General features: G+C 44.0%; 1 protein-coding gene across 5 annotated transcripts in view; it reads left to right on the forward strand.

The window, feature by feature from the left end:
• Positions 1–3: 3 nt before the first annotated feature.
• The window catches only part of snx9b (sorting nexin 9b), a 237,976-nt gene continuing 212,509 nt past the window's right edge, over positions 4–25,470 (forward strand). For 2 of the 5 annotated variants that reach the window (XR_013499657.1, XM_078229976.1), the window contains exon 1: positions 52–405. Coding sequence is in view for 4 of the 5 variants with exons in the window: in XM_078229976.1 (XP_078086102.1) it covers positions 397–405 (9 nt within the window). In the remaining variant the exon portion in view is untranslated. Of the gene's footprint in view, positions 406–25,470 lie in introns of all 5 variants that reach the window. The other 3 variants (XM_078229971.1, XM_078229972.1, XM_078229977.1) reach the window with 3 other exon arrangements.

Here is a 25,470-nt window from a genome sequence, read left to right on the forward strand (position 1 = left end):
GGCGGGGAGTGTGTTGATGGGGAGTGTGGCGGGGCGATGTTCTGTCGCTGATTTTCCACAGGATTTGCAAACACATTTGTGATGAAAAGCAGAAGCTGCCGGGTAGAAACGTCATGCTGACAAGTTGTGTTACGGAGCGCAGCCTAATGAGACGTATATTTAAACAAGGCAGACATTAAAATATGTCAAATTATTTATTTTACTGAGGTGCTTCGGTTGACTTTTGCCCCAGTTTCGACTGCTGTGGGACGGCTGCTTTAAGTTGTGCAAAGCGGCAGTTAGTTGAGGTCAAAGGCCATCAGCGTATTAGTGATTTATTAAATAGTCCCTGTCTGGAGCCGAAGCAGCAAAAACCCCCTCCAAACCGGGGAAAGTGCGCGGACAACAGGCGGCGGAATGGCCAAGGTAAGGAGACAAGGGCCGAGTCCCGGTACTGAGGCCGGGCTCCCGGGCTGGGGGAGGCCGGGGTCTCGCTTTCGACCCGGGCCCACTTGGAGCCCGGAGGGATGGAGAGCCCGGGCCAGGTGTTGACGGCACAGGCCCTGGCGACCATGATGCTGCCGGTTGTCCGGTGGAGCGACGGTTGCTGGCGGACTCGGCTGAGCTGAGCCGGGCCGGGCCGCTCCTTCGGAGCTGGAAGCTTTTCTCAGTGAATTTTACTGGGAAACGATCAGTGACATTGGGATAAAGCCCGGAGTGTGAGGCAGAGCGCTTCAAATCGGAATGGTCGGCACAAACCCGGGATCGTTCATGTCGACCTTTAGGTTGTTGTCACTTAAAATGACCAGCCAGATCAACGTGTTAATGAGTCTAGTATTGAACAAAGTAAATCTTAGTGTGACAGCGATGAAAACTATAATAACTAGGGAGGGTTGTTCTCTACAACAAAAACAGAAAATGCTGGAAAATCTCAGCAGGTCTGACTGTATCTGTGGAGAGAGAACAGAGCCAATGTTTCGAGTCTGGATGACCCTTCATCGAAGTATTTTGCTTTTATACCATAATGGACTGGTTCTCTAGCAGTGTTAACCAGGGAGGGTTGTGACAGATCATTATAGGCCATGAATAAACACACCAATTCCCAGTCAGGCGTCGAGTAGACGTGGGATTTTCCTGCCATGAAGGTGTGTCAGGAAAAAAACTACCGGGATGTGTTAAAAGCGGATAAGCTCCCCTAAATCCCAATGATTTATTGTGGGTGTAACTCTTCGTCTTCAAAAAAGTATTATATGGATTGTTCCCATGACATATTTCGTTTAAAAAAAAACGCGGTGACTCATCTAATGCACGTGATAAACTCAAACAATCAATTTGTTTGAAACGTTTTGCCTTTGCAAGTACTTTCGGCAGTGTTTCAGCACAGTTTGTACTATTTTGTTGTCAATGTAATAACATAGGTTTCAGTTATTCAGCCCGCAGTCTTCACCCACGATACTCAGCTACTTTTACATATTGTGAACTTCTTCCGCTCATAAAAGATTCCTATTTAAATTTGTACAATTGGACGACCACCAGCTCCCCTGGTGACCTGCTTTGTGACGAACTGGCTGAGACTACTTGAATCATTGCATTTTGACAATCTGCATGCTGGGTTCATTGGACCAATTTTTTAAAAAAAGTATTCCTTCTTGGTATATGGGCAACTCTGGCAAGGTTGCATTAATTGTCTATGCCTGATTGCATTCAGGTAATTAAGAGATTGTATGGCACTTGTATGCCCGTCTTTGAACTTGGGTATCTGAGTAGGCTATTCAGCACCTCCAGCCATTCAGTTAGATCACCAGCTTCATTTCATAGATTTTGGTTAGGCAAAAAAAAAATCATCTCAATTCTGAGATTTTCAGTTGACCTATCCTCAACAGCTTTTTGAGGGAGAGCTCTGGATTTCCACTAGTTTGTGTGGTCATGCAGCACAGAGGTCTCTTAACATCATCCCTGAAAGGCTTAGATCTAAATGTGCCCCTTCTGGATTCTCACACCATAGGAAATAGTTTCTCTTTATCCAATCAAATCAGTTATCAGTTTGAATTATTAATTTTAATAACTTGTAAACCTTTAAGTGTTGCATTTGATGACCTTTGCAGGTTTTTTTCTCCTCTTGTAAAAACATAGAAAATAGGAGTAGGCCATTCGGCTCTTTGAGCCTGTACCATCATTCAATATGATCATGGCTATTGTGCACTTTCAGTGTCCCACTCCCGCATTATCTCCATTTCCGTTCATCCCTTTAGTCGCAAGGGCCACGTCCAGCTCTCCCTCAAAAATATCTAACAAACTGGCCCCAACTGCTTTCTGTAGTAGAGAATTCCACAGGTTTACAACTTTGAGTGAAGAAGTTCTTCTTCATCTCAGTCCTGAATAGCTTGCCCCTTATTCTTAGACTGTGACCCCCCAGTTCTGGACTTCTCCAGAATTGGGAACATTCTTCCTGCATCTAGCCTGTTCAGACCCATCAGGATTTTATGTTTCTATCAGATCCCCTCTCATTCTTCTAAATTCCAGTGAGTGCAAGCTCAGTTGATCCAGTCTTTCTTCATATGTCAGTGCTGCCATTCCGGGATTCATCTGGTGAACTTTCGCTGGACTCCCTCAATAGCAAGAATGTCCTTCCTCAGACTAGAAGACCAAAACTGCACACAATATTGAAGGTATGGCCTCACCAAGGTCCTGTATAACTGCAGCAAGACATCCCCCTATACTCAAATCCTCTTGCTATGAAGGCCAGCATGCCATTAGTTTTGCTCACCGCCTGCTGTACCTACATGCCAACCTTCAGGAACTGTTCCATCATGACACCCAGGTCAAGTTGCACTTCCCCTTTTCCTAAACTGCCACTCTTCAGATAATCTTCTTTCCTGTTTTTGCAACCAAAGTGGATAACTTATCATTTATCCACATTATAATGTATTTGCCCACTCAGTCAGCCTATCCAAGTCACCCTGCAGCCTCTTAGCATCCTCCTCACAGCACACACTGCCATCCAGCTTAGTGTCGTCTGCAAATTTGGAGATATTGCATACAATTCCTTCGTCCAAATCATTAATGTGAATATTGTGAACTAGTCACTGCCTGGCATTCTGAAAAGGATCTGTTTATTCCCACTCTCTGCTTCCTGTCTGCCAACCAGTCAATCCACATCAATACATTACACCCAATACTATAAACTTTAATTTTGCTCACTAATCTCTTGTGTGGAACCTTGTCAAAAACCTTTTGGAAGTCCAGGCACATCCACTGGTTCACCTTTATCCACCGTACTGGTCACATCCTCAAAAGATTCCAGAAGATTTGTCAAGCACAATTTCCCTTCAGTGAAAACATGCTGACTTGGACCAATCTTGTCACTGCTTTCCAAATGCTCAGTTATTACATCCTTAATAACTGACTCCAGCATTTCCCCCACCACCGATGTCAGGCTAACTGTTCTATAATTCCCCGTTTTCTCTTCCTTTTTCAAAAAGTCAGGTTACATTAGCTACCCTCCAATCCATTGGAACACTTTGAGAGTATAAAATGCTGGAAAATGATCACGAAGTGCATCCACTATTTCTAGGGCCTTTAGTATTCTGGGATGCAGAGCATTAGGCCCTGAAGACTTATCGAGTTTTAATCTCAGCAATTTCTCCAATACAGTTTCTTGACTAATAAGGATTTCCTTCAGTTCCTGCTACATGCAAGACCCTCTAACCCCTAGTATTTCTGGAAGGTTATTTGTGTTCTCAGTGAAGACAGATCCAAAGTAATTGTTCAGGTAGTCTGCCATCTCTTTGTCCATTATGAATTTACTGATTCTAACTGTAAGGGACCTACATTTGTCTTCAGTCCTCTTTTTCTCTTCACATATCTATAGAAGCTTTTGCAGTCAGTTTTTATATTTTCTGCAAGCTTACTCTCACATTCTATTTTCCCCTTTCCGAATTAAACCCTTTGTCCTCCTGTGCTGAATTTTAAATTTCCCCCAGTCCTCAAATTTACTGCTTTTCCTGGCCAATTTATATGCCTCCTCTTTGGCTTTAACACTATCCCTGATTTCCCTTGTTATCCATGGTTGAGCCACCTTCCCCGTTTTACTGTTACACCACAGGGATGTACAGTTGTTGAAGTTCATCCATGTGTTCTTTAAATGTTTGCCATTGCCCATCCACTATCAACCTCTTAAGTATTCTTGGTAGTTCTTTGTACTTTCTTCATGTCCTTTTGCTGTTCTTTATATCCTTCCTTGTTAGTGTCACCTCTGCTATTTTTTGCATTTATCTAAACTTTTTGTTCATTTCCTAGGGGCGGGCGGCACAGTAGCACAGTGGTTAGCACTGCTGCTTCACAGCTCCAGGGGCCTGGGTTTGATTCCCGGCTTGGGTCACTGTCTGTGTGGAGTTTGCACATTCAATGTTGTGGCCATTTTGGAGACATGGATAGAGCAGGGAATGGTTGTTGCAGGTTCTGGGGTTTAGATGTTTCAGTAAAACCAGGGAAGGTGGTAAAAGAAGGGGAGGTGTGGCATTGTTAGTCAAGGACAGTATTTCGGTGGCAGAATGGACGTTTGATGAGGACTCTTCTACTGAGGTAGTATGGGCTGAGGTTAGAAACAGGAAAGGAGAGGTCAGCCTGTTGGGAGTTTTCTATAGGTCTCCGAAAAGTTCCAGAGATGCAGAAGAAAGGATTGCAAAGATAATTCTGGATAGGAGCGAAAGTAACAGGGTAGTTGTTATGGGGGACTTTAACTTTACAAATATTGACTGGAAACACTATAGTTCGAGTACTTTAGATGGGTCAGTTTTTGTCCAATGTGTACAGGAGGGTTTCCTGACACAGTATGTAGATAGGCCAACAAGAGGCAAGGCCACATTGGATTTGGTACTGGGTAATGAACCAGGCCAGGTGTTAGATTTGGAGGTAGGTGAGCACTTTGGTGATAGTGACCACAATTCGATTACGTTTACTTTAGCGATGGAAAGGGATAGGTATATATCGCAGGGCAAGTGTTATAGCTGGGGGAAAGGAAATTATGATGCGATTAGGCGAGATTTAGGATGCATAGGATGGGGAAGAAATCTGCAGGGGATGGGCACAATTGAAATGTGGAGCTTGTTCAAGGAACAGCTACTGCGTGTCCTTGATAAGTATGTAGCTGTCAGGCAGGGAGGAAGTGGTCGAGCAAGGGAACCGTGGTTTACTAAAGAAGTTGAATCTCTTGTGAAGAGGAAGAAGGAGACTTGTGTAAAGATGAGACATGAAGGCTCAGTTAGGGTGCTTGAGCGTTACAAGTTAGCCAGGAAGGACCTGAAGAGAGAGCTAAGAAGAGCCAGGAGGGGACATGAGAAGTCTTTGGCAGGTAGGATCAAGGAAAACCCTAAAGCTTTCTATAGGTATGTCAGGAATAAAAGAATGACGCGGGTAAGATTAGGGCCAGTCAAGGACAGTAGTGGGAAGTTGTGCGTGGAGTCCGAAGAGATAGGAGAGGCGCTAAATGAATATTTTTTGTCAGTATTCACACAGGAAAAAGACAATGTTGTTAAAGACAATACTGAGATACAGGCTATTAGACTAAACAGGATTGAGGTTCATAAGGAGGAGGTGTTAGCAATTCTGGAAAGTGTGAAAATAGATGAGTCCCCTGGGCCGGATGGGATTTATCCTAGGATTCTCTGGGAAGCTAGGGAGGAGATTGCAGAGCCTTTGGCTTTGATCTTTATGTCATTGTCTACAGGAATAGTGCCAGAAGACTGGAGGATAGAAAATGTTGTCCCCTTGTTCAAGAAGGGGAGTAGAGACAACTCTGGTAATTATAGACCAGTGAGCCTTACTTCTGTTGTGGGCAAAGTTTTGGAAAGGATTATAAGAGATAGGATTTATAATCATCAAGAAAGGAATAATTTGATTAGGGATAGTCAATACGGTTTTGTGAAAGGTAGGTCGTGCCTCACAAACCTTATTGAGTTCTTTGAGAAGGTGACCAAAGAGGTGGATGAGGGTAAAGCAGTTGATGTGGTGTATATGGATTTCAGTAAAGCGTTTGATGAGGTTCCCCATGGTAGGCTATTGCAGAAAATACGGAGGCATGGGATTGAGGGTGATTTTGCGGTTTGGATCAGAAATTGGCTAGCTGTAAGAAGACAGGCGGTGGTTGATGGGAAATGTTCATCCTGGAGTTCAGTTACAAGTGGTGTACCACAAGGATCTGTTTTGGGGCCACTGCTGTTTGTCATTTTTATAAATGACCTGGATGAGGGCGTAGAAGGATGGGTTAGTAAATTTGTGGATGACACTCAAGTCGGTGGAGTTGTGGACAGTGCGGAAGGATGTTGCAGGTTACAGAGGGACATAGATAAGCTGCAGAGCAGGGCTGAGAAGTGGCAAATGAAGTTCAATGCGGAAAAGTGTGAGGTGATTCACTTTGGAAGGAGTAACAATAATACAGAGTACTGGGCTAATGGTAAGATACTTGGTAGTGTGGATGAGCAGAGAGATCTCGGTGTCCACGCGCATAGATCCCTGAAAGTTGGCACCCTGGTTGACAAGGTTGTTAAGGCGTACAGTGTGTTAGCTTTTATTGGTAGAGGGATTGCGTTTCGGAGCCATGATGTCATGTTGCAGCTGTACAAAACTCTGGCGCGGCCGCACTTGGAGTATTGCGTACAGTTCTGGTCGCCGCATTATAGGAAGGATGTGGAAGCATTGGAAAGGGTGCAGAGGAGATTTCCCAGGATGTTGCCTGGTATGGTGGGAAGGTCTTATGAGGAAAGGCTGAGTGACTTGAGACTGTTTTCGTTAGAGAGAAGAAGGTTAAGAGGTGACTTAATAGAGGCATACAAGATGATCAGAGGATTAGATAGGGTAGACAGTGAGAGCCTTTTTCCTCAGATGGTGATGGCTAGCACGAGGGGACATAGCTTTAAATTGAGGGGTGATAGATATAGGACAGATGTCAGAGGTAGGTTCTTTACTCGGAGAGTAGTAAGGGCGTGGAATGCCCTGCCTGCAACAGTAGTGGACTCGTCAACATTGAGGGCATTTAAAGGGTCATTGGATAAACATATGGATGATATTGGAATAGTGTAGGTTAGATGGGCTTTAGATTGGTTTCACAGGTTGGCGCAACATTGAGGGCTGAAGGGCCTGTACTGCGCTGTAATGTTCTATGTTCATTGTCCACTATGCCACCAATCTTGGTGTCATCTGCAAACTTACTAACCATACCTCCTAAATTCTCATCAAAATCATTAATATAAATGACAAATAACAGTGGACCCAGCACCGATCCCTGAGGCACACCGCTGGTCACAGGCCTCCAGTTTGAAAAACAACCCTCTGCAACCATCTTCTGTCATCCAGCCAATTTTGTATCCATTTGGCTACCTCACCCCGGATCCCGTGAGACTTAACCTTTTGCAACAAACTACCATGCGGTACCTTGTCAAAGGCCTTGCTAAAGTCCATGTAGACAACATCAACTGCACTGTCCTCATCTACCTTCTTGGTTGCCCCTTCAAAAAACTCAATCAAATTTGTGAGACATGATTTTCCACTCACAAAGCCATGCTGACTGTCCCTAATCAGTCCTTGCGTCTCTAAATGCCTGTCTCTCAGAATACCTTCTAACAACTTACCCACTATAGATGTGAGGCTTCCCAGGCTTTTCCCTGCAACCCTTTTTGAACAAAAGCACGACATTTGCCACCCTCCAATCTTCAGGCACCTCACATGTGGCTGTCGATGATTCAAATATCTCTGCTAGGGGACCCTCAATTTCCTTCCTCGCCTCACATAATATCCTGGGATACACTTCATCAGGTCTTGGGGATTTATCTACCTTGATGCGCTTTAAGATTTCCAGCGCCTCCTTCTCTGTAATATGTACACTCCTCAAGACATCTCTATTTATTTCCCCAAGTTCCCTAACGTCCATGCCTTTCTCAATAGTAAATACTGATGAGAAATATTCATTTAGGATCTCATCATCTCTGTGGATCTGCACGCACATAGATGACCTTGTTGATCCTTAAGAGATCCTACTCTCTCCCTAGTTACTCTTTTGCCCTTTATGTATTTATAGAAGCTCTTTGGATTCTCCTTTGCCTTATCTGCCAAAATAATCTCTTGTCTCCTTTTTGCTCTCCTGATTTCTCTTAACTCTACTCCTACACCCCCTATACTCTTGAAGGGATCCACTTGATCTCAGCTGCCTATGCATGTCATGTGCCTCCTTATTCTTCTTGACCAGGGCCTCAATATCCTGAGTCATCCAGGGTTCTCTACTTCTACCAGCCTTGCCCTTCATTCTAAGAGGAAAATGCTTATCCTGAACCCTGGTTAATACATTTTTGAAAGCCTCCCACTTACCTTTGCCTGTCAACAGACTCCCCCAATTAACTTTTGAAAGTTCCTGTCTGATGCCATCAAAATTGGCCTTGCCCCGATTTAGAAGTTTAACTTTTTTGCCAGACCTATCATTCTCCATAGCTATCTTAAAACTAATGGGATTATGGTCACTGGTCCCAAAGTGATACCTCACTAACACTTCTGTCACCTGCCCTTCCTTATTTCCCAAGAGGGGGTCAAGTCGGGCCATCCATATACTGAATGAGAAATTCCTCCTGAATACACTCAACAAATTTTTCTCCATCCAAGCCTCTATTACTATGTCTGTCCCAGTCAATGTTGGGAAAGTTAAAATCCCCTAGTATTACCACCCTATTTTTGTCTTGAGCTATCTGTATTCTCCTTACATATTTGCTCCTCAATTTCCCGCTGACTATTTGGGGGCCTATAGTACAACCCTATCAAAGTGATTTCCCCCTTCTTATTTCTCAGTTCTACCCATATAGATTCAGTGGGTGAACCCTCAGAAATATCCCCCCTCAGTACTGCCATGATATTTTCCCTAATCAAAAGTGCTGCTCCTCCTCCTCTCTTACCTCCTATTCTATCTTTCCTATAGCATCTGTACCCTGGAACATTGAGCTGTCAGTCCTGTCCTTCCCTTAGCCATGTTTCAGTAACAGCTGTAATATCCCTGTCCCCATCCATGCCCTGAGTTCATCTGCCGTGCCTGTCAAGCCCCTTGCCTTAAAATAAATGCAGTTTAATCTGGACTTCCCTTGCTCTCTGTCCTGCTTTTGCCTCATCTGTCTCGTGCAAAGATTATTGACACTGCCTTTACTACTTAATGTGCTCTCTTTAACTTCTGTGCTGTCCTCAACCTTCTCTTCTGTCTCCCTACTGCTTTGGGTCCCACCCCGCTGCCAAACTAGTTTAAACCCTCCAAGTGGTTCTAGCAAATCTCCCCGCCAGGATATTGGTCCCACTCCAGTTCAGGTGTAACCCTCTTGAGCAGGTCATTCCTTCCCCAGAAGTGATCCCAATGATCCACAAATCTAAATCCCTGCCCCTGCACCAGCTCTCAAGCCACGCATTCATCTTCCTAATCTTCCTATTCCTACTCTCGCTAGCCGTGACACCAGCAGTAATCCAGAAATTACGACCTTCGAGGTCCTGCACTTTAGCTTTCTGCCTAACTCTCCGTATTCACTCTTTAGGACCTTCTATCTGTGTCGTTGGTACCAATATGTACAACGACCTCTGGCTGCTCACCCTCCCCCTTTAAGGTGCTTAAGGAAAACCATTTATGGTCTGTATTTTGCTCTCATCCTTCTTTCCCAACTTTAGAAACCATAGAAAGTAGAAGCAAGATTCAGCCCTTTGAGCTTGCCCCATCATTCAATATGACCATGGCTGATCCTCTAACTTGGCACCACACTCCTGCATGCTCCCCATGACCCTTGATGCATTTAGAGTCTAGAAATCTATTTCTTTCTTAAATATATTCAAGTGATTCAGCCTTCATAGCCCTCTGTGATAGAGAATTCCACAAGATTAAATTTCTCCTCATCTCAGCATTAAATGACCCACCCCCTATCCTAAGACTGTAACCCCCGCTCTTGTTTTAGACTCTCTCTCTCTCTTTCCAGTCCACCAGACCACCACCCCCCAACCCCGTCAGAGGAAACAGTATTTCTGTCCAGCCCTGTCAGAATGTTATACATTTCAATGAGATCCTTTCTCATTCTTCTAAATTCCAGTCAATTCAGGCCTCGTTGACCCAATCTTTCCTCATACGACCACCCTTCTATCCCAGGAATCAGGCTGGTGAACATTTGCTGCATGACCTCTATGACAAATATATCCTTCCTTAGATAAGGAGACCAAAACTGCACACAATACTCCAGGTGTTGTCTCACCAAGGCCGTGAACAGCTCCAGTAAGCCATCCTTGCTTCCTGTACTCAAATCCTCTTGCAATGAAGCCCAACATCCCATTTGCTGCCTTAGCTGCTTGCTGTGCTGACATGCTTGCTTTCAGTGACTGATGTACTAGGACACCCTGTTCCCTTTGTATGTCAACATTCCCCAATCTATCACCATTTAAAAAATACTCTGCCGTTCTATTCCTCCAGCCAAAGTGGATAACTTCATTTATCCACGTTATACTGCCTGCATCTGCCATATATTTGCCCACTTACTCAACTTGTCTAAATCATCTTGAAGCCTCAATTTTAGACTTTATTTTATTTGTATCTAATTCCTCCTCCACTTTATTATTTTTAAAGCTCTTTCTACGACCTGATTCATCCTTTCAGCTAGGATTCTCATCCCAGGTTCAATGCCTTTCTGTCGCGGTACTGGTACCAGTGTCCCAGAAAGTGGAATGCTCTACTCCCATCAATTCTTCAGCCATGCAGTTACTTGATCTTTCTTGTTTCCAAGCAGATTTGTTTGTGGCTGGCACTTGCTCGTCCTGTGTGCACTGGGTCACTCATCTCCTGCTCATCCTGTCTGTGCTGGCTCGCTCCTCTCTCATGTAGGAAGTTGTGATTAATAACCTTTGTTTTTAAAAACCTGAAGATTGTAGGATAAGGACCAAAGGTCAGTTTGGAAGTTGTGGAGACTTGAGATTTTATTTCAACTTGGAGGGTTTTGTGAAAAAAATTGCATGTAGGATGCTGTGTTTGCAACTTAGGAAGGAAGAAGTGAGGGAAGTTCACTGATTATTGTATGATTGGTGTTATTTTTAAATGGTGGTATAGGGAATATGGGAAGGCTGGAAGTGAATGAAGAATTGTATATCAGATAGCAAGCTCTTTCTTTCTTATCCTGTCCACATGTGTAAGAGGTATTTGACATGGGATTTACATTTTGGAAGCATTCAGACTCTACAGATGGTTAATGTTCGTTCAGAAGAACAATAGTATTGAACAACAGTGAGGCAAGTGTTTGGGCGGTTCAGTGGTTGACACTGCTGCCTCAGTGCCAGGGACAACAAACTTTCCAAACCTGTGACTTTTATCACTTGATAGGACAAGGGCAGTAGAGAGATGCATGGGAGCACCACTACCAGCAAGTTCCCCTCCAAGCCTCGCACCATCCTAACTTGGAACTATAGTGCTGTTCCTTCACTGTAGCTGGATCAAAATCCTGCAGTTTCCTCCCTAAGAGTGCTGTGGGTTTACCTACACACATGGATTGCAGAAGTACAAGAAAGTGGCTCACCACTACCTTCTCGAGGGCAAATCGGGATGGGCAACAAATGTTGACCTTGCCAGAGATGCCCACATCTCAAGAACAATTTTTTAAAAATACAGCAGTTGAGAGCAAGATTAAATTTGGCTACAATACTCCTTTCAGACTCTGAGCACAGTGCTGCAGATCTCAAGAGCACCACTGTGCCCTAATTTTAAATATGCTAACCAAAAGCACTGGTCCATTCCAAAATTTTTTTCAGTGGCGTAAGTTCTTTTAGCTGTGATAAATTTCTGTGCTATGGAGCTAGCAACTTTTTCAATGGTTAATGTTATAGTTTTGATGCATTTTCATTCCTAGTTTTCCCTCATATGGGTCTTTCTTTGTTTTGGATCCTTCTCTCACTGAAGGGAGAATAAAATTACCTACTCATGTTGTTTCAAATCATGGTATTGATTTACAAAAACACGGTGAAGTATCTCATAAAACAAACTTTGTCTTTGCTTAAGTGTCAGTTGTCATAAGTTTAGTAAGTAGATTTGATTTTAAAGTTGCAATAATTTGTTAGTAAACATTCAGATTAGATAATTAATACAATTCTACTTTTCACAAACTGAATTTGTCGCTTTGTGTTATGTAAGCATGGCTAGATATAACAACAGTAAGAAGTTTAACAACACCAGGTTAAAGTCCAACAGGTTTATTTGTGGTTTTTGCTACCAAATAAACCTGTTGGACTTTAAGCTGGTGTTGTTAAACTTCTTGCTGTGTTTACCCCAGTCCAACGCCGGCATCTCCACATCATAGATATAACAATGCAGCTTTCACATTTTTTATTCATTTTTGTGAAAACAAACTAAATGTGTGTCATAAGACTTGCATTTATATAGCACATTTCATAAATTCCAAATGTCTCAAAGTACTTTTTAGCTAATGAAGTACTTTTAAGTAGTAACTTTTGTAAAATATGAAATGTGGCAGCCAATGTGAAGCATAACAAGAACACACACAGAGCAAATAACAAATAAGGTTGATTTTAATATTCTTATCCTTATTTTCAAATCCTTCCATGGACTTGGCCCTCACTATCTGTAATCCTCTCCAGCTAATAATTTTCCACCATTGGAGGCCTTGCCTTCAGTTGCCTAGTCCCAAGCTCTGAAATGCACTCCTTTGTGTCTCAGTTTCTCGACTTCGCTTCCGTCCTTTAAGATACTCCTTAAAACCTACCTCTTTGACCAAGCTGTTAGTCATTTGACCTAATATCTATTCATGTGGCTCGGTGTCATACTTTGTTTCATTATATTCCTGTGAAACACTTTGGTATGTTTCATTATGTTAAAGGCACTTTATAAAGATAAGTTGTTGAAGGCTTCCACTATCAGAATATGCTATTGATTCAATGAGTTTAAATCCTCATAGTTTTAAGTATGGTATCCTAGCAAACTTTGTATCTTTTTCAAATTTGGCAGTTAGAAATTCTATTATTTTCCTCAGATAATATCTAATTTTAACAGATGGAAAAGATAATGGCTCTTACGCCAGTTTGAGAGCTATCAGTGTGCAAGTATGCATTATCTATCGCCTACCCAAGCATGATAAAAATGTTCTCACCAAAATATCTTTACTGCTTTTCTTAGTCTTTGTATCAAAACATTTCTCATCCTTGATGATTTTAATTTCCATCTTAACTTACCATGCTGTACTACTTCTTGAGTTCACTGCCCTCTTCATCTCCCTTTATCCCATCTGACATGTAAACTCACCACCACCCCTTGAACTTGCCCTCTCACCTGGTCTTACGACTTCCATTGTATCAATTACAGGTAAAGTCTTCTTTGATCACTTGCTCCTATCACACTCCATTCACATCCCCCTTCCATGCCCCAAACCTATTTCCTTCTGTATCAAGCCCCCGGGGGAAAAAAACCATTCCCCAGTTCACTTTCAAAGTCTTGAGCTATCTACCCTATGGCCCTCTGTCACATTTCTTCAGCTATTCATTTGCTGAGTTGCAGTCTCAACTGATGACACCCTAGTCCCTAGTAAAAGTATGACTGGGCGGCACAGTTGCACAGTGCTTAGCACTGCTCTCTCCCAGTGCCAAGGACCCAGGTTCAATTCCTGGCTTGGGTCACTGACTGTCTATGTGGAGTCTGCATGTTCTCCCCGTGTTTATGTGTGTTCCCTCCGGGTGCTCCAGTTTCCTCCCTCAGTTCAAAAGACGTGCTGGTTTGGTATGTTGGTGGTGCTAAATTCTTCCTCCGTGTACCCGAACAGGTGCTGAAGTGTGGTGAATAGGGGATTTTCACAGTAACTTCGTTACAATGTTGATGTAAGCCTACTTGTGACACTAATAAATAAAAATTTTGACCTGCTGCTCATCACTGCAGAATTATATGCTTTTTCTTTCAATTTGATACCATCTTTAGTTAGCCACAGATGGGTGTGCTCTTCCTCTAGTTTCTTACTTTTTGTAATGTATCTTTTCTAAGTATTCTGAAATATCTCCTTAAATGTCTGCCACTCGCCTTTCCTTTAACTTAATTTCATGGTTCACTTTATTCAGCTCTGTCATCATCGCCCTTATTTAAGTTTAAAACATTTGTGTTAGATCCACTCCTTACTCCTGCAAATTGAATGTGACACTCAATCATATTATCATCACTGCTACCTCGGGGTGCCTTCACTCTGTAATGAGACGAGATTAACTAATGATTTCGTAGTGTGCTTATACACCAATCAATGAAAGTGGAGAGGTAGGTGCAGTATGCAATGAGGAAGACAAATGATATATTGGCTTTTATTGCAAGAGGATTTGAGTTTAGAAGTAGGGATGTCTTACTGCAGTTATGATGTGGAGATGCCGGCGTTGGACTGGGGTAAGCACAGTAAGAACTCTCACAACACCAGGTTAAAGTCCAACAGGTCTGTTGGACTTTAACCTGGTGTTGTGAGACTTCTTACTGTGCTTAATGCAGTTATACAGGGCCTTAGTGAAATCATATCTGAATTATTACATGCAGTAATGGTCTCCCTACCGAAGAAGGATATACTTGCCATAGAGGGAGTGCAATGGAGATTCACTAGGCTGACACTGGGGTTGGCGGGACTCTCCTAAGAGGAGAGATTTGTTTGACTGCATTCACTAGAGTTTAGAAAGATTAGAGGAGATCTACTGAAATGTGTAAAATTCTAACAGGCCTGGACAGACTAGATGCAGAGAGGATGTTTTTCTTGATTGGGGAACCTAGAACCAAGGGACATAATCTCGAGATACGGCGTAGATTGCAATGAGGAAAGATTTCTTCACTCAGGATAATGAATTTGTGGAATTCTCTACCACCGAAGGTTGTGGAGGCCAAGTCACTGAATGTATTCAAGAAAAAGATTTTTTTAGATTTTAATACATCAAGTGGTATGGGGAGAAAACTGGAATATGGCATTGATATAGAGGATCAGCCATGATATTGAGTGGCGGAGCAGAACTAAGGGCTGGATGACCTACTCTTGATTCTTCTTTCTATGTATTACCAGATCTAGTATAGACTGCGTTTTGGTTGGTACTAACATGCTATTCTAAGAAACTGTTCCGAAAACACGCTATGAACTCATCGTCCAGGCTACCTTTGTCAATCTGATTTGTCCCATCTATTTTTGATTAAAATCACCTATGGTTATTACTGTACATTTCTCACAAGTCCCCATTATTTCTTCCTGTATACCCTGTCCTACTGTTAGGCAGCCTATAAACCACTCCCACAAGTAAATAATTACTGTTACTATTTCTCACCTGTACCCAAATTGATTCTACATCTTGACCTCCAGAACTAACACTCTGTTGTACCAATGTCATTCTTAATTAACAGAATTATGTATATCCCCTGACTATACTCATAGAATCCCTACAGTGCAGAAAGAGGCCGTTCAGCCAATCGAGCCTGCGCTGGCAACAATCCCACCCAGACTCTATCCTCACGTATTTGCTCTGCTAGTCCTCCAACGCTAAGGGGCCAATCCACTTAACCTGCCCATCTTTAGATTAGAATTTTATTCTATTCTTATGGTCCCCAATTCCCACTTATTTCTTATTAACTCTCCTCGCTTGATTGGCTTCCTGTAACAGTGTACTATGGTCAGTTCGCTCACGCAGCCTGCAGCCACTGCTTTCATCCTGGCAGGCTGCAAGGACCTTGGATCTGCTGGATAATTGCAAAGGCTGAGCCTCCTCCACAATGACCTTCTTGGTCTTCATACCTGCCTCACTCTCAGTCACAACCTCCTGTCCACCTTGTGATGGAACCTAAGGTCACCTGTTTCCACTTCCATAACGTGGCCTGATTTTACTACCTCTCTTCCTTTGTGATGCTCTTTAACCAAGGTTTTGGTCATTTGCCCTAATATATGTGTACTGCCAGGTGTGGTCTAACCAAGGTTTTGCATAGCTGAAGCAAGACCTCTACCTCCTTGTATTCTAGTTTGCTGGGTATAAAGGTCAGCATTTTATGAGTCTCTTTTAATTATTTTCTGTATCTGTCCAAGATATTTTAATAATCCATGTATGTAGATTCCTAAGTACCTTGGAACCTCTAATGTTTCTAGCTTTTCCCCTTTATGAATGTGTCCTATTCCTTTTTAGGTCTAAAATGGATGACCCCTCACTTTCCTAAATTTAAATCCTTTTGCTGCAGTTTTTCTCACGCTCTTAATTAATCAATATCTTTTTGCACTTGGAAGCATAAAATGAGGTGCTTACAATGCCACGAATGCAGTAAACACATGAGAATGTGAGGAGAAAAGTAACAGACTGCAGGTGGACATGGACTTGTGAATTGGGAAGACACACTGCAGATGAAATTTAGTGTGATTATGATGATTTGTAGAAAGGATGAGCAGAGGCAATATGACCTAAATGGTACAATTTCAAAAGAATTGCGGGAACAGAGGGACTTGGACATATTTACTAAATCTTTGTAGGTAGCAGGACAAATGGAGAAGACTAGCTTTTAAAAAGCGCACACCAACAACTTTTAAGTCTTTTGAATCTAATAAAGTGTGAAAAAAGAACTCCATAGAAACATAATAAAATATGACAACAAGCCACAAACAGATTCCTTAGTTTTATAGATAGAGGTATAGAAATACGAAAACAATAACATTATGCTGAATCTTTATAAATCAGTGCTTTGGCCCCAGTTGAATTATTGTGTATTTTAAGAAGGATGTTAAGGTCTTGAAGCGGGTAGGAGAAGACATTTACTGGAATGATACCAGAATGTGGGAACTTCATTTATGTGGGGTGGCTCTTAGATAACGAAGGTTACAGGGAATTTTAATACAAGTATTCAAAATCATGGAAGACTTGGTAGAATAATGAGAAACATTGGTAGGTGGGGCACAAATTAAGGTGATTTCTGGAAGGGCCGGAGGCCACAGAACTTTTTTTCTGCGGTGAGTTGTGGTTTGGAATGCACTCCTGAAAGGGTGGTGGCACAGTGATTAGTGCTGCTGCCTCACAATGCCAGTGATCTGGGTTTGATTCTGGTCTTGGGCGACAGACATTCTCCCCATGTCTGTGTGGGTTTCCTCTGGGTGCTCTGGTTTCCTCCTAGAGTCCAAAGATGTGCAGGTTAGGTGGATTAGCCATGTAAATGTGTGGAGCAGGGATAGGGCAGAGGTGGGACATCAGAGGAGGGCCTGGGTGGGACATCTTTTGGAGAGTCAGTGCAGATTCTTCTGCACTGTAGGGATTCTATGGTTCTATGTAAGCTGGTTCAATAATAACTTTCAAAGGGAACTGGATAAACATTTGAAGGGGAAAATTTAGAGAGTTATGGGAAAAGAGCATGAGAGATAATAATTGGATAGTTCTTTCAAAGAACTGATGCAAATGGCCTTCTGAGCTGCATATTTCTGTGAACAGCTAGTTTTTCCAGGTCCTAACGGTCAATTGAAACTGCATTGTTGTATTAAAGCTTTTGTTTCTTCTGATTTTTATCTACCAAAATCATTAAGTTAGCATTAAATTGAAGCCCTGTCTGCCCCCTGTAAATTACCACATGGCATTGAGCAGTTTTCTTGGCCAATATTTTGCCCTTAACCAATACCACTAAAACAGATTATCTGGCTGTTCTCTGGTTACACCTTGTGGGACCTTGCTGCATGGCAAGTTAATTGTCATGCTTCATAATTCAATAGTGAATACAGTGCAAATATACTTCATTGGCTGCAAAGCACATTGGGATGCACTGAGGTTGTTATGGGTGCTGTTTAAGTGAATGTCTTTCTGTCTTCATTATCTAAATGATTTTAATTTTCCTGGGCATTGAAACCAGTTTTGGACAAAATGGATGGGTTCTAACTGAACAGCACTGGGACCGTATAATTGTGGGGTAGGCTTAAACTAATTTGACAAGAGGGAGAAGAATTAAGATGAAGCACTGAGGTACGTGAGAGACGAGGAATAAGAATAATGAGTTCCCAAAAGTAGGAAAGATGAGTTAGACAGAAATGTGAAGCAGATTGGTGTGGGTTTGGAGTACATGCGTGCAAGTACACAGAAGGTCACTGAGCTGTAGGCATAAGTCACCACATGGGGTTATGATATGGTAACAATAACAGAGACCGGCAGAGTGGCAAATTTATATTTGTGGCTACAATGTATTTGGGAGAAGTAGGGAATGGAGGAAACAAAGGAGTTGGATTGAGCTGCTGGGAGGTTGGGGAAGGGGCGGTTATTAATAGTATTGATCAAAGATACTGTTGGAGCCCTGTTACAAGGATTGTGTGTTTGAGAGATTGTGAGCTAGTAACCTCTGGCTCTAACACCTCAGATGTTTGTGTTCTTCCAATTCTGACTTCTTGTTGACCCCTGATTTTCAGCAATTCACCACTGCCAGTCAAACTTTCAGTTATCTGAGCCAACTGACCCCAGAGACAATGCAGCACCTGTGTCACATCCTCGCGGACCTGACACCTCGTGGGGAGAGGCGGATACTCGCTCCCGGTGGCAGTGGACGTCACAGCAACCCTGAGCATACACCACCGTGTCATTCCAGAGCTCCAGTGGGGACTTGTGTGGCATCTCCCAGTTGTCTGCCCAGAGGTGCATACAGGGGGTTATGTAAGCCTGGATAGGCCAGTATATCACATTGACCCGGGCCAGGCTCAACAAGATGCACTGGCTGCAGACTTCGCTGCCGTCACCGGTGTGCCGCAGATGGAGAAGGCTATAGATGTCATGCACGTTGCCCTGTGGGCCCCATGGAATCAGAGAGTGCCTTTAATCAACATAAAGGTGTTCCACTCCCTGAATGTCCAGATTGTATGCGACCACCTGGCCAACATCCTGCAGGTGTGCACACTAGCTGGGGAACGTGCACGACAGCTACGTCCTGCTGGGAGGTTGGGGACATCCCCGGGGTCTTTGAGGACCATCCCAGGCTGCCGGGATGGCTTATGGGGGACAAGGGCTACCTGCTGAGGTCATGGCTGATGACGCCAGTGCGGAGGCCAGCGACTGAGGTCGAGACCGCCACAGTCGGGATGGCACAGTGGCTAGCACTGCTGCCTCACAGCGCTGGGGACCTGGGTTCAGTTATGGCCTTGGGTCGCTATATGTGGAGTTTTCACATTCTCACCATGTCTGCGTGCGTTTTCTCCCACAGATGTGTGTGTTGGGTTGATTGGCCATGCTAAATTGACCCTAATTTCATGGGATTAACAGGGTGAATAGGTGAGGTTATGGGAATAGGGCTTGGGTGAGATTGTGGTCAGTGCAGACAAGATGGGCTGAATGGCCTCCTTCTGAACTGTAGGGGTTCTATGAATGAAGCCGATGCTGCCACCCGGTTCATTATTGACTGGTACATTGGCCTGCTCAAAATGTGGTTCCAATGCCCGGACTGCTCTGGTGGTGCTGAATTGTGATGGTCTGCTGTGCACTCCACAACTGGGAGACATCCTGGAGGAGGACTAGGCAGTTGCCCCTGTGGAGGAGGCGGGCTAGGAGGGTATGGAGGACGAGGCTGAGGATGTCTTGGAGGATGGGGGTGACAGTAAGGGTCCAGCAGACCAACAGGACCCGGGAGGCCTTCATTGCCGCAAGTTTCACCAATTTTGGAGGCATGGTGTCCGGCAGCTCCAACTACTCTCCTCCCACCCCTGGAGGCTTTTAACCCCCACTTCAGAACCCTTGTCCACACTCCCGACGTAGCCACCACCCCTCTCCCTCCCGAGGGTCGCATTTACATCACACCAGGGTGATGGGCCTGGGTTGGCTGTGCCAGCGAGTGACTTGGCAGGAGGGTGATGATACAAGGCAAACTGTGATGCTGGTGCCGGTGAAGTCTCAATTCCTGTCTGTTGAGCCCACACAGATGCCTGGGCCCATGTCCGAGTGAGGGTCAGGGGCACCACCATACGACCCAATGCTCTGGGGGCGGTGGGGAATAAACCAGAGGATTTGAACCGTGCATCAGTGGTGGGGGCACTGTTGGAGAAGGTTCAGAAGGATAGCATGAGGCCCCATTTAGGGAGTTGTAGGTTGCTTCGGGATGCGCAGCGTGGCTTTGGCAGGGGGGAGGTTATGCCTGATGAATTCGATAGTGGGTTTTGGAGAAGCAGTGGGGCACTTGGGGTGGTTGCAGGGCACATGGGACATTTGCTTCAATCATGGCATAGGATCTGAAGGGCAGGGTGGCCTTGTTGGCACTGCATGGAATGGTGGTCCATCATAGCTGGAGTACTGTGTCCAGTTCCGGTCACCTCATTTATAGGGAGGGTGTGGTTGCAGTGGATGGGGTACTGTGGGGTCACCAGGCTGTAGCCTGGGATGGAGCATTGGTGCAATCAGGGGACACGTGATGGGCTTGGACTGTGTTTTGCAGCACAGAGGAGGGTGGGGATGGGAACATGGTCAGGGTGCATGGGGTATGTGACAGGTGTGGGTGGGGTGTGTAGAGAGCGGCCGTCCCCTTTGGTTGGGGGGCTATCACAAGGGGGCACAGTTTTAGGGCGGGGAACTCTGAGGATCTGCACGGACAGTTTGCACTTAGCGGGTGGCAGGGATATGGAACACACAGCCTGGGACTGCAGTGGGGCCAGTGACCTTACAACCCTTGCAACATACTCGGCTGAGCCCTCGGAGTACCACGGCATCCAGGGATATGGCTAAAAGATGGGATTCGCGCAACTTTAATGGTGGTTATCGACCATGCAGACTCGGTGGGCTGAAGGGCCTCTCCTGTGCTGTACAATACTTCAGGCTATATGGGTATGGATAGGGTGTGAAGCTCCCTGTGGGAGACTGGTCACAGACAGAAGGGTTGTGGCTGAGGGGTGCAATAATCTTTAATTTTTATTATTTGCTGTGCATTCTACCCTATCCCTGACTACAGTGTCTGCCTTCACCCGTGCCCTCTTAATCTTACGTGGTCTGTTGCTACGTCTAAGTGACCCCCGAGGATGCACATTTGAGGTGAAGGTAATTAGTTGTGTTCCATGCCCTGCGGCCTTTGATGCCCTTGGCAGTCTTCTTCTGAAGGGCTGGGACCTGGGGGGTCCTGGTAGACTTTTGTGTGTCACGGATGTTCAGCTCACTGCCCGTGAGATGCACCGGTGTCAGGAAGGGAGGAGGAATTGGAAGGGCTGGAGATGGCTAGGGTTTCCTGGGCGAAAGACCCTGGCATGGACTCCAGTGCATCCTCCTTCTCAAGGTGCTCGTGGGTTCCTAGGACACTCTGTGGGATGGCAGGGCAGCTGGAGTAAGCTCCTGAAAACTCTGGATCACCTGGTGCTACCAGTCTTGGAGGCCCAACATTGTCTGCACCATGGTGTGCAAACCCTCAGCGATGGCCCTCTGAGTCTGGACCAAGCTCTGGCACCACTCTGCAATATCACTGTGTCTCCAGCATGCTCCTGAGACCCTCAGCCATGGTCCTCGGACACTTGACCATGCCTTGGACACTGCCACCCATGGCTATCGTTTTCTGTCCAGGCTTTTCACAGTGGTTGCTACCTTTGCAGTGTTGGCCTGGGTACCGTGCAATGTGTTATGAAGGGGAGGTTGATTTGCTGTCTGAGAACTAACACCCAACCACTCCGAGAAGTACCTCCCTTCAGAATCTGTTAAAGTGTGTGTGAGAAGGGATATCATCTGCACTTCAGCAACTTTTAGTGGTCAAATCAAAATAAATATTTGAGACTCCCTCTGTAAAGCAACAAGTAACACTTTCTTTATCTAACTAACAGTAAACAGGTTAACTAAACTATTAACAAACCAAATAAAACACTGTTCTAATGGAATGCTGTTTAGATAAATTCAATTCCCACTCATTAACAAAAAAATACAACTTCTAGTCGCTCTCAATTTTAACCAGGTTTGTCGTCTTCCGGACTGTTCTGTCGTCTTTATCTTCTGTTTTCACCACCTTCTGTTGGTACCTTTACGATTCAGATGAGGCATTCTTTTAAGACATAAATGTGGCTGTTACACTGTTGTTGCCTGTGTGTGTGTCTCAAGTTGTGAACTGTGGCAGTGGCAGTTTGGAGCTGGGAGCTGTGGCTTTTATACCCCTGATGACATACCAAAAATCCCCACAATAGGATTGATTTACCGGTTATCAGAACATGAAATTCAAATCTGATAGGCTGCTGCTATTCAAGTGCCTATTTCAAATTGATTGTTTAAAATTCAAAAACAACCTGTCGTCTTGGCAGCACCACGATCTAGACTCGTGATACAGTGTTTCAGTCTGTGTACAGCATGCACCTGCTTCTCTTCAGTACAGAAAAAAACTGGCTTTTCTAATAGAATAATGAAATTTTACAACTCTTAGCATTTTATAATTTTAAAATAATTTTACAAACACTAACTTCACAACACAATGTCAGTACCACCTCTTGTACCTGAGGGTGTGCGGCTCCTCCAAACAACCTCACAGTTGCTGGAATGTCACCGATATCCCCTCCTACAGTCCCTGGCATCTGCATCTTCAGAAGCTCTGTGAGAACAAAGAACAGAGAAAATTACAGCACAAAAACAGGCCCTTCGGCCCTCCAAGCCTGCACCGACCATGCTGACCGACTTAACTAAAGCTCCCTACCCTTCCGGGGACCATATCCCTTTATTCCCATCCTATTCATGTATTTGTCAAGATGCCCCTTACGAGTCACCATCGTATCTCCCCCGGCAGTGAGTTCCAGGCACCCACCACCCTCTGTATAAAAAAAACATTGCCTCATTGTCTCAGTGCATTTGACAAGGTGCCGCACCAAAGATTGCTACATAAGGTAAAGGTGCACAGTGTTACGGGTAATGTATTAGCATGGATAGAAGATTCGTTAACTAACAGAAAGCAAAGAGTGGGGGTAAAGGGGTGTTTTTCTGGTTGGCGATCAGTGACTAGTGGTGTGCCTCGGATCAGTGTTGGGGACTGCAATTGTTTACGATTTACATAGATGGTTTGGAGTTAGGGACCAAGTGTACAAAGAACAGTACGGCACAGGAAACAGGCCCTTCGGCCCTCCAAGCCTGTGCTGCTCCTTGGGTCCAACTAGACCAATCGTTTGTATCCCTCCATTCCCAGGCTGCTCATGTGACTATCCAGGTAAGTCTAAAACGATGTCAATGTGTCTGCCTCCACCACCCTCTGTGTAAAAAAACATCCCTCTAATATCTGAGTTATACTTCGCCCCTCTCACCTTGAGCCCGTGACCCCTCGTGATCGTCCCCTCCGACCTGGGAAAAAGCTTCCCACCGTTCACCCTATCTATCCCCTTCATAATCTTGTACTCCTATATTAGATCTCCCCTCATTCTCCATCTTTCCAGGGAGAACAACCCCAGTTTACCCAATCTCTCCTCATAGCTAAGACCCTCCATACCAGGCAACATCCTGGTAAACCTTCTCTGCACTCTCTCTAACGCCTCCACATCCTTCTGGTAGTGCGGCGACCAGAACTGGACGCAGTACTCCAAATGTGGCCTAACCAGCGTTCTATACAGCTGCATCATTTAGACTCCAGCTTTTATACTCTATACCCTGTCCTATAAAGGCAAGCATACCATATGCCTTCTTCATCACCTTCTCCACCTGTGTTGCCACCTTCAAGGATTTGTGGACTTGCACACCTAGGTCCCTCTGTGTTTCTATACTATACAGTACAATATTCCATAGATAAATATCAATGATTTATTTACATGGTATCAGCAATCAAATATTACAGAAAATAGCATTCTCCACCTTTTACATGGTGCATCCACTTGGTAAGTTTTCAGTACCAATATCCCAAACAGTTCAAGATGTGGTAAGTCTCAAGCCGCATCTTGGCACTTATTGACCCAAGTAGAAAGGTAGAGAACGCAGTAAGAGACACACTAAACTGTTATAATTATATTCAACTGCTGTATGATACATAACACAAGGTCTGAAAGATGAGCACATGGCTGCCCTGGGATACCAAGCAGCACGGCGATCAGTCCACAGAAATAAATTAAAAGAAAAATAATTTTCAGAAAACGATATCAACAATTATGCTGCGGAACTAAAATAAAGTAAAAAAAAAATCAGGTATAATCTGTATTGAAACAGGACTCTAGTCAGGAACTGCCAAAAATAAAAATTGGGGGCTGAAATAGAAATAAAGAATTTAGCCTCAGCCACTTCCATGTTTACTTTCTTCAGCAACCTAGAATGCCTTTCATTTAAACCAGTGACTTTGTTTTTCCACTTTGAGGTCTGTCAACAGTTTCTCTACTTTTATTATGTTCAATTTCTCTATCCTCTACACCTTTACTGCAACATTGGTAGCATCCTATGCCTCAGTGAAAACACTCATCTAGAACCTAAGCTGTGCCCTATGCCTCCATATGAAGATTTCCTTTTTGGTTTGGAATTGACCCCTCTTCTTTTGCTCGTTATATGTTTCTAAAAGATATATAATCTGCAATTTTTTTTCATACATGCTCTTTGCAGCTAATTTCCTCTTTCAATTCTCCTTTGCGTTTTTCACATTCTGTTTGATTCTCTACTGTATGAACCTGACATTTACCACAAGTTTCATCTTTGCTTCATAGTTAGATACATTCAGGAACTGGAAAATGTCTGGGTTGTATATGTCAACCTCCTTTTAAATCCACCTGCAAAAGATGTGCTTTCAAAATCACTGAAATTAGCAGTCCCAGTTAAATGTTACTTGTCCTTTTCTATAAATAGTGATATTGTGATTACTGTTTTCAAACACTCCTCAGCTGAAACATGTTCCATTTACCCCTCTTTGTTCCCCAGAATTAGATCCACCATTTGTCCTGCGTTTGGAAATACTGATCAAACAAAGTCTTTAACCCATTTCAAGAATTCCTGACTCTCCTTGCGCTTTACACTGTTTTTCCCCCAGTCTATATTAAGATGACTGAAGCTCCCATTATCATAGTACGATTGTTTTTAGATCTTTCTGAGATTTGTGTGCAAATTTGCTTCTGCATCTCTTTCCCACTATTTGCTGGTTTCTAAAATATAAACATCTCCTCAACTTCTCAATTCTAAGCAAATAGAAAATCAGCATCAAATCACAGAATAATACACTATTCTCCCAGAAATATCAAAGTGTCACAAGGATGAGAATAATAGACTATCTATATTCCTTTGCAGACTTTCAGCTCCTCTGCACACTTTGCTCTGCCACTCATCTGGTGGGTCTTAGCTATGAGGAGAGATTGGGTAAACTGGGGTTGTTCTCCCTGGAAAGACGGAGAATGAGGGGAGATCTAATAGAGGTGTACAAGATTATGAAGGGGATAGATAGGGTGAACGGTGGGAAGCTTTTTCCCAGATCAGAAGTGACGTTCACGAGGGGTCACGGGCTCAAGGTGAGAGGGGCGAAGTATAACTCAGATATTAGAGGGATGTTTTTTACACAGAGGGTGGTGGGGGCCTGGAATGCGCTGCCGAGTA

Source organism: Mustelus asterias, chromosome 15 (genome assembly GCF_964213995.1).
Source record: "Mustelus asterias chromosome 15, sMusAst1.hap1.1, whole genome shotgun sequence".
In the NCBI taxonomy this organism is placed as follows: Eukaryota; Metazoa; Chordata; class Chondrichthyes; order Carcharhiniformes; family Triakidae; genus Mustelus; species Mustelus asterias.